The 19914-nt window shown below is 37.2% G+C and overlaps 1 protein-coding gene across 2 annotated transcripts in view; it reads right to left on the bottom strand.

Annotated features, from left to right (window-relative positions):
- Positions 1-19914, bottom strand: part of CCDC148 (coiled-coil domain containing 148) — a 239061-nt gene that overhangs the window by 109370 nt on the left and 109777 nt on the right. For both annotated transcript variants that reach the window (XM_028509630.2, XM_036023448.1), the window contains 2 exons: positions 19358-19496; positions 17007-17213 (listed from right to left, as the gene is read on the bottom strand). In XM_028509630.2, coding sequence (XP_028365431.1) covers positions 17007-17213; positions 19358-19496 — 346 coding nt within the window. The remainder of the gene's footprint in view (positions 1-17006; positions 17214-19357; positions 19497-19914) is intronic.

Raw genomic sequence — 19914 nt, 5'->3', positions numbered from 1 at the left:
CCTGTCAATAGTAAACTTAAAATTCTTTTGACAAAAGATTTCCTGTGCCATATGAAGCTAAGAGCAAGGAATCAAGACTAGAGTGTTTCTACATAAGTATTCTCTTATTTGCTCCCTGGAGTTTGCACAACCAAACAATGACAGGGTAAAAAGGCAAATAGATCTGCCTCTGAGCTTCTAGTTGGAGAAAAGTATAGCAAGAAACCAGAATGAACGCTGGTGTTATGAAAACTACAGGGACTACCTTGACCAGAATCAGATGAGCTTATACCATGAACTGATTTTAAAATACAATTTTTTAAAACCATGAAAAACATGAAAGCCGGATGTGAACAATTTGAAACACAAGTAAATTATCAGAAGACATAAATGAGTACACAGGACACTTCCTGTAGCACTTTTTAAAAAACTAAAGTCCATTTCATACAAATATGACTTACTCAAGGTAAATGAAATTAATAGTGGTGTTTATTGAGTACCTGTTATGGATTATAACTGGTGATAGATAGTAGTGACACAAAGATAAATAAAATATATATCCTTCTCTTCATATGTTTAGAGTCCAGCAATAAATATACAAGCTTTGTATCAGAGCTAATAAATATATCATGAAAGGTGATCACAGGAGCACAGGGAGAACAACATGGGGGCTGGGGAAAGGGCACATTTATCTAATGCATAATGAATAAAACCAGATGTCTAGAGGATTATAACACACAATTATAAATACAATGTGAAAGGAGCCAACACACCTACTTATCTACATACTAGGCCGCACCAAATGAAAGTGCTGATATTCAGCCACTACTGACCTACAAAACAGCAATTTGACATGTTTTAGCCTATGAGTTTCAAAGCAAAGTTTTGTTTATTTATTTTACAAATATTTGGTCATCACAAAGCAAGGGCAGGTAGAAGAGGAATGGAGAGGAGGAAGAGTAGATGGCCATCATGGGGACTAAGAGAAGCTAAAGGAAATAGTTGCCTCTTCACCAAGTCTTTTTTTTTTTCCTTAAGTTTTTCCTACAAAATATGATAGAATCAGCCTTGTAAGAGAACTTGAAGGATCCTGTGTTCATCCTTAGCAATAATAGGCCATAGAGACTCTTTGCAAAAATGCCTGAAGCAGAGGTAGAGTCTTAGGTAGGCAGGTACCCACAGCCATAGAGTCTGCTGGTTGTCCCTCTTATCTATTCATAGGTGGACAATAACCACCTAAAATAGACTATACTGTTCAGCTTGCAACCAGGTGTGAAAGTTCTGAGTAAGTGTTGGTTCAAGGGAGGTTAGTTGGGACCAGAACATGCAATTCCTGGAAATAAACTTAAAGGGCGGAGTAGTTTTCTCCTTCAATTCTTCCTGATGACCGGAGAAGTCCCTCCTTCCCAGTTCCTATAGTTTTGTCTTGGCAAGATCATATAAATGAAATTATATAGTATGTAGCTTTTTTGTCTGGCATTTTTCACTAAGCATAATACTTTTGAGATCTGTCCATGTTGCTGAGTGTATCAGTAGTTCATTACTTTTTATTGCTAATCAATATTCAAACTATATGGAAGTATCATGGTTTATTTTTGTCTTCCCCAGTTGAGGGCATTTGGGTTGCTTCTGGTTTTGGCAATTACAAATAAAGCTGCCATACATATTTACTCACAGGTTTTTGTGTAAACATAGGATCTCATTTTAAATGAGTAAACATCTCAAAGTAAAATTGTTGGTCACTTGGCAAGTGTCTATTTAAGAGCATAAACGTTTCACAAAGGGACTGTATCATGTCGCATTCCACCAGCAATATATGAGAATTTTCATTGTTCCACAACTTGGGCAATACTTGGCATAGCCAGATTTCTTATTTTAGACTTTCTAATAGGTATCTACTGAGATCCCATCATGGTTTCAACTTGTATTTTTCTAAGTGTTGTTATTTAGCAACTTTTTACATCTTATTTGCCCTATATCTTCTTTTGTGAAGTGAGTGGTCAAACATTTTGCTCTTTTATTTATTGACTTGTTTGTTTATTTATTATTAAGTTTAAAACACGTTTTATAAATTCTGATACAGGTCCTTCATCAGTCATGTGATTTGTAAATATTGCAAAGGCCTGTCTTTTTATTGTCTCCACACTGACTTTCAATGAGCAGAAGTTTTCAATTTTGAAAAAGTCCAATTTATCAATTTTTTTTCTGTTTAGGTATAGTGCATTTGGTGTTATGTTTAAAAATCTTTGTCCAACCCAAGGTTATAAAGACTTTTCTGCTATGCTGTCTTTCCCTTTGTGTTGTAGTTTTCGGTTTTACATTTAGGTCATAATCTATTGTGAGTTCATTTTTGTATGTATGTATATGAGGTGGTTCATTTGCTTTTGCATCTGGATAAGCAATGGTTCCCATATCATTTGTTTACAAAACAACCCTTTTTTCACTGAGTTGACTTTGTATCTTTGTTGAAAATCAACCGACCATAGATGTATGGGTCTATTTCTGAATTCTCTATTCTGTTAAATGGGGCACATTTAAGTTTTTTTAGTAAATATGTCTTTACTTTTAATATGAATTTTTTAAAAATTCTGCTTTTCCAACTCCAAGTTGTGGCTTCCTCTCTTAAATTACCCAGTCCTTGAGATTATGGTTGCCAGAAGTTATATTGCATAAAATCACCATAAAATACAAACATATAATACAATATATGCCACACCATGTATCTTCATTTGCAAAATATCTTATAAGATGATATAATGACTTGTCACTGAAATATAAAGCTCTCATTATAAAGAACATTAGAAAGTATAGCCTCTTTTTAAATTTTGTAAAACAGACCCCAGTGCAGACAAATATGATTTTTAAAACAGACATTTTAAGAGAAGGGCTATTTTCAGTATTTTACTTGGAACAAATACATAGATTCAGCAAGTCCCCAAGCCCTGAGGAATTTCAATTAGCTACCTGCCAAGAGCTGTGGATAGCATAATATAGCTGTATAGAGGAAATACCATCTGCTTCTGTGACCAAAAATCACTCTAGTATCAATGCCTATGGTTCCTCAGAGCTCTCTTGATTCTGCCAATATTATAACCATGGTTAACCACAGAGAAGTCTGTGATGTCCCCAGCTGCAGAGCCTTTAGGGAAGCCAGTAATGCAAGGGATTCAGCGATAACACTGATTATGCTGATGGTGCATGGCACAGTTGACGACAAGACATTCGTGAACAAATGTCCTTTGCCCTGCATCTGGTCACTTAGGACATGTTACAGATGGGTAAGCTTTTCGGGTCACTTGCCTCTTTAAGTGATCCTATACAGGGTCCTGTATGCCTGCAGGATCAGTTCCAACTTAAACCAGCTAAGTGATGATAAGTCATTCCTGGTTCTGATTCCCGCTCATCTAACCTGCAGTCAGCAAGCAGTCATGTTAGACTACCATAGCAGGGCCCAGATATCGTCTATGCCAGAGTTATCAGTTACACTCAACAGAACCCACACTGGTTAGTTCAAGAAGAAACACATTGATTACAGGATTTCAGAAAGCTCACCAAGTCTTTGGAAGGAACAGAGAAGCTTCCAGGAATACCATCCAGAACCACACATCACAGAGCTGTCTGGTAAAAGTCACACTGCCTCTGGCACAATTCGGAAATTGCTGCCATAACCACTGATCCTAGAACATGCTGCCTTTGCTTGTGACCACACTAGCAAAATGGATCTCTAGGCCATAACTCCACTTCCCTTTGTTTCATTAGTCTGAAAATCATGTGCCTTTGTATCATTTTCTTTGTATTTATATATCTTGGGGTTTACTGAGCTTCTTGAAAATATATATTGATGTTGTACATCAAATATGGCAAGTTCTTGGATGTCATTTCTTCAACATTGCCTCTATGTCATTCTCTCTGACTTCTTTCTGGGACTTTATTTATATATAAATAATTAAAAATAAAGATATATATAATACACAGATATAGACATAATTATAAATATACATAATTAAAGATAATATATTATATAAATATATAATTATAAATATATAAAGATAATATATAAAGATAATTATAAATATATATGTAATTAAAGATATACATATGATCTTTTTTGCTATGTTCCCTATCTCTCATACTCTAAACTCTATTCTGTTTTACATTTTTAAAAAATTTTCTCTGCATGTACTTGGATTTGAGTATATCTTCTTAACATATCTTCAAGTTCAATAATCATGTTTTCTACCACATCTAGTCAGATTTCTTTAAAGTATATTTTATTGATTATGCTATTAGAGTTATCCCATTTTCTTCCTATCCATTATTCCCCTCTGCCTTGCACACTGCCCCCCTCCCATGAGCAATCCCTTCCCTTAGTTCATGTCCACGGGTCGTACATATAAGTTCTTTGGCTTCTCTATTTCCCATGCTATTTTGAATCTCCCCCTATTTTGTACCTACCATTCATGCTTCTTATTCCCTGTATCTTTCCCCCCATTCTACCCTCTTCCACTCCCTGTTGATAACCTTCCACGAGATCTTCATTTCTGCGATTCCATTCTATTGTTTGCTTAGTTTGTTTTTCTTTTTGTTTTACGTTCACTTATTGATAGTTGTGAGTTTGTTGTCATTTTACTGTTTACAGCTTTTGATCATCTTCTTTTTCTTAGATAAGTCCCCTTAACATTTCATATAATAAGGGCTTGGTGATGATGAACTCCTTTAACTTGACCTTAACTGGGAAGCACTTTATCTGCCCTTCCATTCTAAATGATAGCTTTGCTGGATAGAACAATCTTGGATGTAGGTCCTTGCCTTTTATGACTTAGAACACTTCTTTCCAGCCCCTTCTTGCCTGCAAAGTTTCTTTGGAGAAATCAGCTGATAGTCTTATGGGAACCCCTTTGTAGGTAACTATCTCTTTTTCTCTGCTGCTTTTAAGATTCTCCCCTTATCTCTCATCTTGGGTAATGTTATTATGATGTGTCTTGGTATCTACTTTCTTGGTCCAATTTCTTTGGGATCCTTGGAGTATCCTGGACTTCCTACACTTCCTGGAAATCAATTTCCTTTGCCAGTTTGGGGAAGTTAGCCTGCATTATTTTTTTTCAAATAAGTTTTCAATTTCTTGTTCCTTCCTTTTCTCCTTCTGGCACCCCTATGATTCAGATGTTGCAACACTGAAAGTTGTCCTGAAGGTTCCTAAGCCTCTCCTCATTTTTCTGAATTCTTGTTTCTTCATTCTGTTGTCGTTGAATGTTTATTTCTTCCTTCTGCTGCAAACTGTTGATTTGAGTCCCAGTTTCCTTCCATTCACTGATGGATCCCTGTACATTTTCCTTTATTTCACTTTGCATAGCCTCCACTTTTCCTCCATTTTGTGACCATACTCAACCATTTCTGTGAGCATCCTGATTACCAGTGTTTTCAACTCTGTATCTGATAGTTTGGCTGTCTCTTTGTCACTTAGTTCTATTTCTGGAGCTTTGACCACTTCTTTCATTTGGGCCATATTTTCTGTCTCGGCACAGCTGTTATATTGTAAGGATTGGAGCCTTATGTATTTGCCAAGGTGGGGGAACCCCCTTTGCTGCATTGTGGAGCTGTAGCTGGAGAGGGTTCCAAGAGGAAACAATGCTGCTTGCTTGGCTCTCTGCTGGCTTTCAGTCACTTCCCCTGTGACCCACAAGCAAGTTGGGCCCTTCTGGTGCTGAATGCTAGGTGGGTGGGTTTGTGTACATTGTTGGACCCTGTGGGTCTCTCCAATGAACTCTCCTGTGAGGCTGGGAGTCTCTTCTCCTGTAGCAACCCCCAAAGGTTTGTATAACCAGAGGTTTTGAGGCTTTCCTTTCCCATGGTTGGATCCTGGGTTGTGTGGTCTATCTCACTCCCCAGTTCCTCTGGGATTATCCACATGCAAATGTGGGACTGTGTGGTCCACAGCTGCCACCTTGCCATGTGTCCTCTCTGCCCCAGCTTCCTGTCTCAGTGAATGCTTTTTCTTTAACTCCTTGGTTGTTGGACTTCCACACGGTTCGATTTTCTGGCAGTTGTGGTTACTTTTCATTTTTAAATTTGTTGTCCTTCTTTTAGTTGTGTGAAGAGGCAAAGTACATCTACCTATGCCTCCATCTTGGTGTGAAGTCTAGTCAGCTTTTAAAGCTTATTGAATGACTTCTTAAAAATGTCAGGTATTATATTTTGCATTTTTAAAATGTCCATTTGATTTATTTATATATATATTGTAATTCTCCACTAAAATGCTGAAAATTTTCATCCACTTTGTCATCTTTTCTTCCGTTTTCTTTAATAATTAACCATAGTTATTTTGAAGTTTTTGTCTCTTCGGCTACAATATCTAGATTATTTTTAAGTTTGTTTTGTTTCTTGCCTATCTATGAATCATTTTTTCCTGTTTCTTTGAATTTTTCGTAATTTTTATTGTGCATTGGACATTGTGAAGGATCTATCAAAAAGGTTCTAGATTATCTTATGTTTCTCTAAACAGTGTTGAGTCTTTAGTTTAAAAGCAATTATTTAATTGCCTATCTAGTTGCCTTCTAAGAAAATCTAGGTCTTGTTCATGCTTTATTTTTTACTTGTGTAGGCTATATCTGTTTCAGTTTTGTCCATAATCTTTGAGTGCAGCCCATACCCCTAAGGCAAGATCATTTCATAGTTTAAACTGAATGTCTAGAGTATTCCCCTAGATATCTACACTTTATCTGGGCTAGATCTCCACTACCCATACCTCTGAAAATGTGTGACCTCTGAAATCTCTACTAAATCCCCATTCTTCCAGTAGTTGTTCTCTATTGGCCTTTTTGCATCTCACCCTGTGCATTCAGAGCTTATAAGTCACAAAGAACTCACTCATGAGGTATTTTTATATGCATTTTAGAGGCTCTTTATCTGCTGTTTACTCATCTCTGGTACCCTAACCCCAAATTCCAGCTACTTTTACATCCCAAACTCCAATCTCTGGTCCCTTCACCTATTAAGTTTCACCTATTAATTTTCCACTTGGGTTATATTTCTTCCCACCCTATACTGAAAAATGACATAAGGAAGAAATCCAAAATGAATTAGGGCTCGCCCTTGAAGCTTTTCTTATTTCAGTGATATTATCCATCACTGGTTGTCCAATGCCTACAGTTTTTTTAAAAAAACATTTTGTTCATTTTTTATAGTTGTTTACCATGATACCAGTTATTCATTATTACTTGAACTGGAACTGGGAAAAAAAACCCTCTATTTTGAATTAAAGTACAATTTGCCACCTGATCTGTAAAACCTAAGTCTAAGTCTATTCCCCAACACTCAAGGAGACTGAAATCTGTGGAAAAGGGAGGTTATAGAAGGAGTTGATGCTATGAGAAACTACCAAAGTGTGAAAAGGTTGTTCAAAAGATAATTTTTCAAAAAGGTACCTTCTACTTTTTGTAACAACTGTGGCTTCTTGGCTAGGACACACAATTAGCTACAGATGGAGATAAGAAGCACAAAAGCAAGATGAACTGAAGAAGAAAACCAAGTGCCTGTAACTTTGTTCATGCCTGAAATGTACCTCAGCTTTAGATTACCAGGTTTTATTTTTAAAACCACATGTAACATTTTAGCATATTCATTGTTGACAACTAAGACATTTAATTAAGTTCTTTTGGGGGGGTAATTCACTTCTTAATGACTTTGCACACCCACATACTTGTTTCTACAATAAGCTTCCTCATAAATAAGGTAAAAAGAAGGTAATGAAAATAGTACTATATCAGGAGGTATTGTAAAAAGGGGGGAAGTGCCTTAGACTTACTACATACTTTATTTCAACAACAATTACTGAGCACCCACTGTGTTTCAAGCACTGAAAAATCTGTTATTTTAGGAGAAGGGTGTGAGGGAATACAGAAGTCAGAGGGGGTATATGTTATATCAAGATGTATAAGATGGGGTTCCTCATTGCAGTTGTGCAAGGGATATAGATTTTTTAGTATGCTATAATCACTGGCAAGTCAAGGTTATGTACAAGGGGTCAAGGAGCACCAAAATTAAATTGACTCTAGCCAATAACTCAAGGAATTTCTCCTATAGTGGACATTTGAGCTCAATCTTGAAGATAAGTGGGACTTAGCCAGACAAAGGAAGGTAGGAGAGGAATTCTAGGCAAAGCCAATAATAGCATGAGCAAAGGTACAGAGTCAGGAAAGAAAATATTGTACAAAAGGAGGGGGAGAGTAGATTATAAGGAGTTTGGTATTTCTAAATTGTAAAGTCTGAGGTGGAATGTGTCAAGAAAGAAGGTTGGAAAGGGAGCTGGGGTCCATGTTATTAGGACCTGGAAAGCCATGCTAGGAAGGTTGGCCATTATTATAAGCAAAGTGGTACCACTGAAGAGTTGTCATGAAGGGCTGAAATAACCCAAATTACATTTTAGGTAAAGCATTCTGCCTGCAGTTTAAGGGAAAGATGTGAAATATAGTTATTAGAAGACTGCTTCAATAGTTCAGGAACAATGTTCCAGGGCCCATTGACAGGAAAAAGGGAGTAGATAATTAAGCAATAAAATGTTCTAAATTGGTAAATGGCCAGATAAAATCATAAGGGGGTTTGGGAGCTAATGAAGTAGGGAGAGAGGAGCAAAGAGCAAGAACAACCAGGGTTTTAGGAGAAATGACAAATACACAGACAAACTAAGAATCACCTTAAGATATGGTAAAGTGAATTATTTCTTTAGAAGCTAACAGAGTGAAGAATGTCAAAGAGCAAGTGATCAAAAGTGAGAAGCAAAGCAGAGAGGGCCACTGAATCAGGATGGAAGACTGGATTATTTAACTCAGAGGACACTGGTGACTATGGAAGAGGGGAGGGTTGTGGAAGCATGAAGGGGTCCAAGGTCCTGAATAATATAGATTATTCTTTCAAAAGGTTGATTTCAATCAAAAGGAAAGAGATTATGGACTGTCCTGGAGCTGGAGGATGACATGCGGTCAAGAGAATATTTGATTTGAATAAGATAGACTTAACCATATTTATAAGCTGAGAGAAAAACCCCAGAGAGTAAGAGAAAAAAAAAGATAAGAAAGGGGGATATTCATTAAAACAAAGTTTCCAAAATGTTTATATAGATCAGAATCCCAACCATTAGGGGGAAGGACTGGACATGAACATGAAGAGAGCATCATATCCTGCATCAGGAGGAAGGCAGAAGTCTAGCAGGAGACAGAAAACCATAGAGTGGGGAGGCAAGAATTAGGACTCAATTTCACACCTCCATGACTTCTTTTTATTGATAAAGTAGGAGGTGGGTTGTCTCCTGGGAGTTTGGTGGGACAGGTGTATGATGTTATGCAAGAGTCTTGTAAAGAGCGGGGACCTTTCACATAGTCATAAGAATGGGAAGAATTGGCAAACTAAAGACAGTGCTAAGACCTCTCATGTGGCATTGAGAGTCCAGATGAGGCTGACTCTTCCTTAGCACACCTGGCCACCCAGCATGCATGCAGACAACGTCACCTGTGAGACAGATCTGGGAATGAGGTTCCCCAGCCATGGTGTGGAGATGGCTGCTAAAGGAATAAGCACACAACTAATAGAGTGGTCTGGGCTGGATGCTGGGAAGGGGATGATGGTCTGAGAAAGCTTAGGGGTTCAAAAAGCAGGCTCTGTGGGAAAAAAATGAGAGTTCTACTTCCCCGATTTCCTTACGCCTCTGGTGAGAAGCCTAAGAGTCTCTATTTGCTATAGCAACTGTTAAATTCTTTTAACCCTATTCTTAAAAGAAACAAATAATTTAAGTCAACCCCAGAAGCCCTTTTAAATTCTAAGACTAAAACAAAATTATGGTTAAATGTTTAATTAATGTTTATTATAGTTAGCATGTTAATTTTAGAAAGGTCAAATTTATGATATAATGAAGTGATATTTTTTTCACATTCTGTGGTTCTATTTTATAGCACATTGGAGCTCCCAGTATAATAAATATCTCCTATTATTCTGTAAGATTCTTGTATGCAAAGCTTTGTAGGGCTGAGACAATATTGAATTGCAAGTCAAATGAGCTGGCATGAACCTTAGGCAAGTCACTTTATCTTTCAGGACTCGGCTTTCAGACTTGTGAAATGTAGGAGAGGGATAAATCTCCAAGTTTCCTTCCAGGCAAAAAATGATCATGAGCATACTTTTAAATTACTATTGGAACTGATAGGGTTACCCTTTCTCTTTTATGATATTTTTTGGTCCTAGATATAAGTTCTTGCACCACAGTCCTAGATCAGGAACAAAAACCCCAATGATAACACTATCTCTATGGGAAATAAAATCCATTTTAGTAGTTTAATTTATGTCCTAATTTCTCCAGTCTCTGCCTACATTTAATCCTTGGAGGCTTCCTCTCCAAAAATTCAGAGATATTTGCTCACCGGTCTTGAGGAGGTCTTAAGGAGACTCCATATTGTATTGCCTCCTGGATCCAAGCCCCTGATTTTGGTGGGTGGGTGCTCTGCAGAGACCCCTGAGCATTTTAACTTAGATTTGCCATTGACAGTAATATCAGAAAATATGTACCTATTAGAAGGCCTGCAATGCAGAGGATACTCCATAGACTATGCCCAGTACACTGAATAGCACCATGTGTGGGAGATACTCAAAACACAGCATTATTTTTATTGTCCATTCAGGTGTTTCTCCTGTCACTGGATGAAAACTACTGACCAAACCCATGACTCCCTCTTGGGTTTCAGAATACCTGAGTCACTTGAAGTCACACAAATATTCTTGATTCAAAATTAAATTGTCCAGTTCCAAGATTAATCAACTCTTCCCTCTTTATTTACAACATACATCTCCTTTCATTCTGTATATTTTAGATCTTCAGTCCACAGATGGGAGGGAAAAGGTGAGGAGAGGTCAAGGAAAGGACAGTAGAGTTCTCATCATACTCGTCACTGACTCTGTCCCAGGCAAACCTGGCAGCTGGTTAATTGCTGACTCTCGCCCTCCTGCTAGTTTTGTTGCCATGATTGTGAGCTGAACTGTTTGTGGAAAAATTCCCCTGATGTTGGTCATACACATTTTCTTCTGACTGACTCATTCTCTTTCACCTATCAGGTTCCCATTTATTGTACTTCCACTGCACTGTTTTGGGGTTTTCCTCAACTCTGGCAGGAAGCCTGATGTACAGAAAAATGTCAGGCAGGGTGCCTTTGAAAATGAGCCCATACCACTAGCCAATGATTTCTTAAATAGAGAACATAAAAGATTGATAGGTCCAATATCATTACGACATTCCAGCAGGAAAATGTTGCTCCCACATTAACTATAAGGAAAAGTGAAATAACCTAGAACATCAGAATTTTTTTTTAATCCATCAGAGAGCAGAAGGCACAGGGCAGTGAAATAACATGAGATTTAAAGAAAAAGAGATGGTTCCAAGAAGAGAAGCAATGTGAGAACTGGCTTACCTAAGGAAGAACACCTGGAAAAGACAAGGCCACTGTAGAAGCAGAAAAGATTGCAGCTAAAATTCTCCTCCCCTGGGAAAGGGGCAGGAAGCTCTCTCCTACACAGGTACCACCCAGACACAAGCCAGGGTTTGTCTGCCTTAAAGAGGACAGGGTCACTGAGTAGGTTGTAGCCCCAAGGCCCAGGAACATAAGTCCAGCCTGACTGAGACTGAGGCTGGACCAGAAAGGCAGAATGCTTCTTCCTCTACCAGTCTGGCAAGTGTCTAGTGAGAATCTACTGTAGAGAAAGGAATAATAATAATGGCAAGTTGCTCCCTGAGGCCCAGGCTCACAGGAAAAGCCTAAGACCTAGCCCTACCATGAACAAAATACTGTGATACAAGTAGCCAAAAACTGGAAACAGCTGGTGAATGGATAAACAATGATAAACCATATCATGGAATACTACTCAGGATTAAAAAAAAAACTATTAATACATGTTATAACATGGCTTGAACTCAAACGCATTATACTGAATTTAAAAAGCCAGACTCAAAATGTCACATATTGTATGATTACATTGGGGAGGTGAAAATGGAGACAATTGTACCTTGAACAATGATAAAAGAAAAAGAAAGTGGTTGAATTTTTATACACTAATAATGAACTATCAGAAAGGAAAACTAAAAAAAAAAAACAACCCACTTAAAACTGCATCAAAAAATACTAAGAAATAAAATTTAACTAAAAAGGTAAAAGACCTGTAGTCAGAAAATTATACTGAAAAAAGAAAATGCAAATAAATGGAAGAATAAACCATTCTTATGGACAGGAATAATTAACATCATTAAAATGCCTATACTCCCCAAAACAATCTACAGGTCCAACATAATTCCTATCAAAATACCAATGGCATATTTCATGAGCTAGAACAGATAAATCCAAAGATTTATATAGAACCACAAAGGACTTAAAATAACCTCAGCAATATTGAAAAAGAAGAACTAAGTTGGAGGTATCACACTACTTGATATCAAACTATACCACATGGCCATAGTAATTGAAACAGCATGGTACTGACATAAAAACAGACATAGATCAATGGAACAGAATAGTGAGCCCAAAGTAAACCCACATCTATATGGCCAGTTAATATTTGACACAGAAGTCAAAAATACACAATGGGGTAAAGATACTAGTCTATTCAATAAATAGTGTTGGGAAAATTGGAGTGATAACGTGCAAAAAAAGAAAGAAACTGGAACACTTTCTGACACCATATACAAAAATAAACTGAAGACGAAGACTCAAATGTAAAAATCGACACTGTAGCCCTAGCTGGTGTAGCTCAGTAGATTGCATGCTGGCCTGCGCAAAAAAGGGTCGCCATTTTGATTCCCAGTCAAAGACAAATACCTGTATTGTGGACCACATCCCCAGAAGGAGGTAAGAGAGAAACAACTACACACTGATGTTTTTCTCCCTCTCTTTCTCCTTCTTTCCCTCCCCCTCTCTCTAAAATTAAATAAATAAAATCTTTTAAAAAAATTGATACCATAAAAGTCATAGAAGAAAACATAGGCAGTATAATCTGACTTTTTTTTCAGTTTTTTTAAAAAAATACATTTATTGATTATGCTATTATGGCTGTCCCATTTCACCCCCCTTTATTCCCCTCTGTACTGCACCTGCCTTCCCACCATCATTGCCCCACTTTAGTTCATGTCCATTGGTTATACATAGAAGTTCTTTGGCTTCTACATTTCCTATACTATTCTTAACCTCCCCCGTACCTAATATTTATACTTCTTATTCCCTGTACTTTGCCCCCATTTCTCCCCTCCCCTCCCTGTTGTTACCCCTCCATGTGATCTCCATTTTTGTGATTCTGTTCCTGTTATAGTTGTTTGCTTAGTTTGTTTTTGTGGGTTTTTTTTTTAGGTTCGGTTGTTGATAGTTGTGAGTTTGTTGTCATTTTACTGTTCACAGATTTTGATCTTTTTCTTAGATAAGTCCCTTTAACATTTCATATAATAAGGGCTTGGTGATAATGAACTCCTTTAACTTGACCTTATCTGAGAAGCACTTTATCTGCCCTTCCATTCTAAATGATAGCTTTGCTGGATAGAACAATCTTGGATGTAGGTCCTTGCCTTTCATGACTTAGAACACTTCTTTCCAGCCCCTTCTTGCCTGCAAAGTTTCTTTGGAGAAATCAGCTGATAGTCTTATGGGAACCCCTTTGTAGGTAACTATCTCTTTTTCTCTGCTGCTTTTAAGATTCTCCCCTTATCTCTCATCTTGGGTAATGTTATTATGATGTGTCTTGGTATCTACTTTCTTGGTCCAATTTCTTTGGGATCCTTGGAGTATCCTGGACTTCCTACACTTCCTGGAAATCAATTTCCTTTGCCAGTTTGGGGAAGTTAGCCTGCATTATTTTTTTTCAAATAAGTTTTCAATTTCTTGTTCCTTCCTTTTCTCCTTCTGGCACCCCTATGATTCAGATGTTGCAACACTGAAAGTTGTCCTGAAGGTTCCTAAGCCTCTCCTCATTTTTCTGAATTCTTGTTTCTTCATTCTGTTGTCGTTGAATGTTTATTTCTTCCTTCTGCTGCAAACTGTTGATTTGAGTCCCAGTTTCCTTCCATTCACTGATGGATCCCTGTACATTTTCCTTTATTTCACTTTGCATAGCCTCCACTTTTCCTCCATTTTGTGACCATACTCAACCATTTCTGTGAGCATCCTGATTACCAGTGTTTTCAACTCTGTATCTGATAGTTTGGCTGTCTCTTTGTCACTTAGTTCTATTTCTGGAGCTTTGACCACTTCTTTCATTTGGGCCATATTTTCTGTCTCGGCACAGCTGTTATATTGTAAGGATTGGAGCCTTATGTATTTGCCAAGGTGGGGGAACCCCCTTTGCTGCATTGTGGAGCTGTAGCTGGAGAGGGTTCCAAGAGGAAACAATGTTGCTTGCTTGGCTCTCTGCTGGCTTTCAGTCACTTCCTCTGTGACCCACATGCAAGTTGGGCCCTTCTGGTGCCGATTGCTAGGTGGGTGGGTTTGTGTACATTCTTGAACCCTGTGGGTCTCTCCAATGAACTCTCCTGTGAGGCTGGGAGTTTCTCCTGCTGCCTCAATCCTCACAGGTTTTTAATTGCCAGAGGTTTTGAGCTTTATTTCCCCCCACTGGAAACTTGGGTTGTGTGGTCTGTCTTACTCCCCAGTTGTTTCTCCCAGTTATTCTCATACAAATGTGAGACCATAGGTCTGCCAGCCACTGCCTTGCCTATTTCGGTTTATGAGCTGTCGCTTCACCCACCAGGTCCTCCAGCCACCACCTTGCTGAATGTCCTCTCTGCCCTGGTTGCCCATCTCCTCCCCCCTTACCAGTCTGAATGAATGTTTCTTCTTTAACTCCTTGTTTGTCTGATTTACATACAGTTCAATTTTATGGCAGTTCTGCTTATTTTTTTCTTTTTAAATTGTTATTATCCTTCTTTTGATTGTGCAAGGAGGCAAAGTGTATCTAACAGAATGATAGTTGCCAGAGGGGAAAGTGGGGTACTAGGTAAAAGAGGTGAAAGTATTAAGGAGTACAGATTGGTAGTTACAAAATACAAGGTTGTAAAGTACAAACTAGGGAGTATAGTCAATAATATTGTAATAACTATATATGGTACCAGGAGGATATTGGAAATATCAGGAGGAAAACTTTATCAAGTATACAATTACCTAACCACTATGCTGTACACCTAAAACTAATACAAAAAAATATTAATGTAAACTGCAATTGAAGAATAAAAAGAAATAAAAGTAAATTAAAAAAGAAAGAAATGAGTGCATATCTCCACCATAAGAGGTGTTTGAGAATGTATATAACACTGTTGCAATTATAACAAAAACCTGGAAATAATGTAAGTTTTCATTACAAAAGAACATAAAGATTGTGGTATATGTATACAGTGCAATACTACCAAGTAAAAAAAAAAAGTCAAATAATTAGAACATGCAACAAAGGTGAAATTTATAGATGTGATGAGCAAAAGAAGTACAAAAAAGAATATACACCGTATGATTTGATTTATATGAAATTCATGAGTAAGCAACACTAATTTATGATGATGAACTTCAGAATAGTAGTTATGAGTGGGGGTAGTATGTACTAAAAAGAGGCATGAGGAGCTTTCTGACCTGCAGGAAATATTCTGTTCCATGATCTCAAAAGTATTTCCATGGGGTAATATATACTTGTAAAACATTCAACAGTACATTTAAGTTCTCTGTACTTTACTGCATTTATGTTTACCTCAAAGCAATACAATAAAAAGAAAATATCACCTACAGCACAGCTCAAGGGCTAATGACAATACGTGTAGAATGACTATTAACAGGTGAGGAGTATATAAGGACATGTCTTGGCCCTGACCACTGTGTGCTTTTTATCTGCCACAGATGGAGAAAAAAACATCCATTGGCACTGTAGGCCATGGCAGATCATACCTGATGCAGCTTCTATTCCTTTTAGGACCACCCAGCTTTATGTAATGGCAAAAGAAATATCTTTTTGTTAAAATAGCAACAACAACAACAAAAAATGAAGAGTAGGCATTTTTCTCTAGTGTTTTAAAATAGGGACATTTGTTTTTATGTGCTATTAATTGCTATAGTGTAACATTTACCAGGTTATTTTCTTTTATCAAGAAAATAAAATTTCTTGTATCATCATTCTCCCACTGTCATTTATCAATAAATCAAGATTTGTGCACTTTACCGTGTGCATGCTATACCTCGATACAATTTCTTTCTAATGGCCCTGCCAACACTTCCAGAGAGGCCACATTCACATGGGGCCTCCCGGACTCAGGCACCCGTGCCCAGTCTGGGGAATGCAGTTACTCCTAACACAGCAGCCTGTCTCATTTTCCTGACACAGCAGCCACTCTTGTTTTCAGTTCTGCCACTGAAGCAGCTCCTCTATATTTCCCTGTGAGCATCAGAGGACTGGTGACACCAGTCCTCAAGCCTCCAATTACAAGGGTTACCCACTAAACTCTCCAAGTGAACATGCATGCCCCTCACTGGGTCTGAAGAGGAAGAAAACCTCATGTTCTCACCCTTTCACTTGGTTGAGGACTCACATACAGCCCATCAAGCTCTTCCAACATATCTCTTCACAGATCCTCTTTCCTCTTCATAACTTGATCTTCTTTATTATATCTTTAATGTGAATGAGAGGCTCACGAGTCTTTGAAACAACATCAGACATGTACTTTACAATTACACTCTGCACTTTTCCCTAGCACCTCACTCTGGTGTACAGTATTTATGGTTTGGTGTTGGCTATCTCCCAACCAAGACTTCAATATTAACCTCCTACTATAGTAACCAGCTTGAACCATAAGAAATAGTTGATTGTTGACTAGTTTAACCTAAAAGTGCAGTTTTATATCATTTAAACTAACAATTTTATTCAAAATAGGCTTTTTAGAGAAACTGAACTCAAGTTGGATTTGAACAAAAGGGAAACATGGATTTGTAAATGAATACCCAGGCAAATACTGAAATGCCTTCTGCAAAGAATCTCACCTTAGCTTTCAGGTCAGCACACAGTTCCTGTTGCTTTTTTCTGTCCTTAGCCAGTGCATTCTCCATTTCATAAGTTGCACAGGCTTCAGCAAGCATCAGCACAGCCTTCTGTATAAAATCTCTCCTATTCTTATTCCAGTTTGATACTAGGATCCTTCGCTGCTCCCTAGTGAAGCCATATTGGTGATAGCATTTCTCATGTTCAACCTGAAAACATAACAGATGGCTATGATTACACTTATTATACTTATAACAAAAGTGAGTCTATGCCTTATGTCATTGTCCCAAAAATGAATAAAATATATAACAACTAATTTTTAAAAACTGAGGGCAAATATCTTAAATAGCAACCAGGACCAGGTTCCAGTCCCTGAGTTCTGAGCCTATGCCTAACTGGTGACTGAGGACCAGTCGCTTAATGTTTCAACTCCATCATTTCCTTGTGTAGGATGGAGTCAGACCAGGCGGCCCTAAAGTAACTTCTATTTCTACATGACAATGAATGTATAGGCAGAAGTGTTATTTCCCCTATCTATAATTTCAAAAACACTCCATCTTTAAATTAGTTTTGGTATTTTAACAACTTCAGTTTGACATGTGTGAATAAACATAAAAAATTGTTACAATAACCCTGAAAACTCAGTTTGCCTTGATCTTTGAAACATTTTGGTGTTAAGATGTCTAAACTTGAAGTAATTATAGCAATGACAGTAGCCCTTCCCATCCCACACTCCTGAGGGACATGGCATTATCACATCAGTACCAGCAGCTCCTGTTGGCATGAATCCCAACCAGGAGAGAGCTCAGATTTGAGGGGAGGAAGAGGAATAGAGATAAAAAATCTCTGCAGGTGATTTTGAAATGCTCATTATAGAATGGTGTGTCTCCTTAAATTCAGTCACTGACCTGAATAATCTTTATTTTGCTACTAGAGGCCATGTCTCTGAATTTAATACATTATTTAACCTCTAAACGGTGTGAAAAAAAAGAAAGTAGTATGCAGGATAAGGTTGGTCCTACCTAAAATAATAATTTAGTTTGGTTAATGAGGTACATGATGAAACAGGCTATGGTTTCACTTAAACCAAACATCAGCTGCTAAAATCTGTTCTGTAAACTTTTTAGCTTTGTTCCCAAAAGCCAAAAATATACTTAAAACCTCTCAAACATTAAGAAAGGAAACATACATCATGCAGAAATGCATACTAATCAACCCAATGTAAGAAGTAAATGTAAAAATCTTATTATGTAAATAGTAGGCAAATATAAAAGTCTACAAAGATAAAAATGACAGCTGGTCACAGAAGCAACTAGATTCAACAGGGAATAAAAAGAAAAATCTAATTTAATAAACTAAGACTTTAAAAATTCTAGAGAGAATTATTTATTATATAACATACTTTTTATATAACAGGTATCTTCTGTTTATAGGTCAGAATTAAAACAAATAATTATTGGGTGGCTGGCTAGGGGAGAGGATAGATGATAGTTATACTAGCTGTGTGGCCTTTCGTTCAGTTTTTTTTTTTTAAATCTGTAAAATGAGTATAACAATGGCATTTCCCTCACCTACTGTTACATATGTTACAGGAGTTTACACATGACTGACATAAGGCAAATTCTATACACATGTTAGTATTGTTATCATTTGCTTAACTTAATTACAAAAATGCAGATTATACAATAACATTTTATAGAATGACCCATTTAAAAGTTAAGAGTCTATGTGTGCTTGTTTACATATATATTTTAAGGTGAGTTATTTTGAAATTAATTGGTGCCATGGTAACTTTTGTTTTTTTGTCTTGTCTTCTAAAGAATGAAACAGTAATTTTTTAGGCCCTTCTCAGGTAAATTTTAGTCATGACTCTGAATTTGAAGCATTTGTGTTTCAGACTCATTTAAAGAGATCAAGCAGGGTGGTTGTGGTGGGGGTGATATAGGTAAGAACCAGCCCCCGATGCAGTTGTTGGTTTCCCCATAACTAGAAGGACTGAAGTGTGGCAGCTCTGTGGATGAAGGAACAGGCATTCTACTTTCAGGCAAGAAGCAGAGATGAAAAAACCTCTGATGGTGGGCAGGTGACTGTATACACACCCAGAGGTCAACTACTAGCAGAACAGCCAGAGTGAAGACCTCTGGGGCAAGTAAGCACAGAAGAATAAATGTTGCCAAAGGGGTCACCCACACTCTTATGGACCGTACAGACTTGAAAAATGACAGACTTTCAACCTATAATCCTAATCTTTTCTAGAATGTAGGAAAAACTAAATTTTAGAACACCATTAAAAAAGTTATATTTTACTTAATAATAATGGACCATGAAAACAATTTAACTTGTGAGTACTCACCAAAGCATGCCTAGATTTGTGAGGAAAATATCTTTGTAACATGTCAAGATACAGAGTCCTTCTGCCACAAAGATCTCCAGGATACTGATCCAAAACATACTGGTAAATCCAGTGATCTTCTTCACTTAACTGCAAGTTTCTGGAAGAAACAAAAATGTTACACAATATTGTTAAGCAATAATAAAGTTTGTGGAATGTCAAACTCCTCAAACTATTAGCAAGTGATAATGATTACATAAAGTTAAAGTTTTTTAAACACATTAGCCAAATTAAATATCTGCTATTGAAAAATTTCTAAATTCTAATACAATGGGTTCTGTGAATTCTTTATTTATTCTTGCCATGAGTTCCAGGAATAATCTGAAGAAGTTTGACAATGAAACATAGTATTGTTAAAGTATTTATTCTATCTTACCTGTATTTTAACTATAATAGTGGATAAATGAAATTTTTTAAATATTGGAAAATAAATTTTTAAAAATGCAGATTAAAAAGGAATTTTGCTTATTCAACAAAATTCCTATTTCTAGACTGGAGGAAAATGCAAATGTAGATAG

This window comes from Phyllostomus discolor, chromosome 4 (assembly GCF_004126475.2).
Source record: "Phyllostomus discolor isolate MPI-MPIP mPhyDis1 chromosome 4, mPhyDis1.pri.v3, whole genome shotgun sequence".
Classification (NCBI taxonomy): Eukaryota; Metazoa; Chordata; class Mammalia; order Chiroptera; family Phyllostomidae; genus Phyllostomus; species Phyllostomus discolor.
Note: the sequence above shows the minus strand (reverse complement) of the source record. Positions and strands in the feature narration are given on the sequence as shown.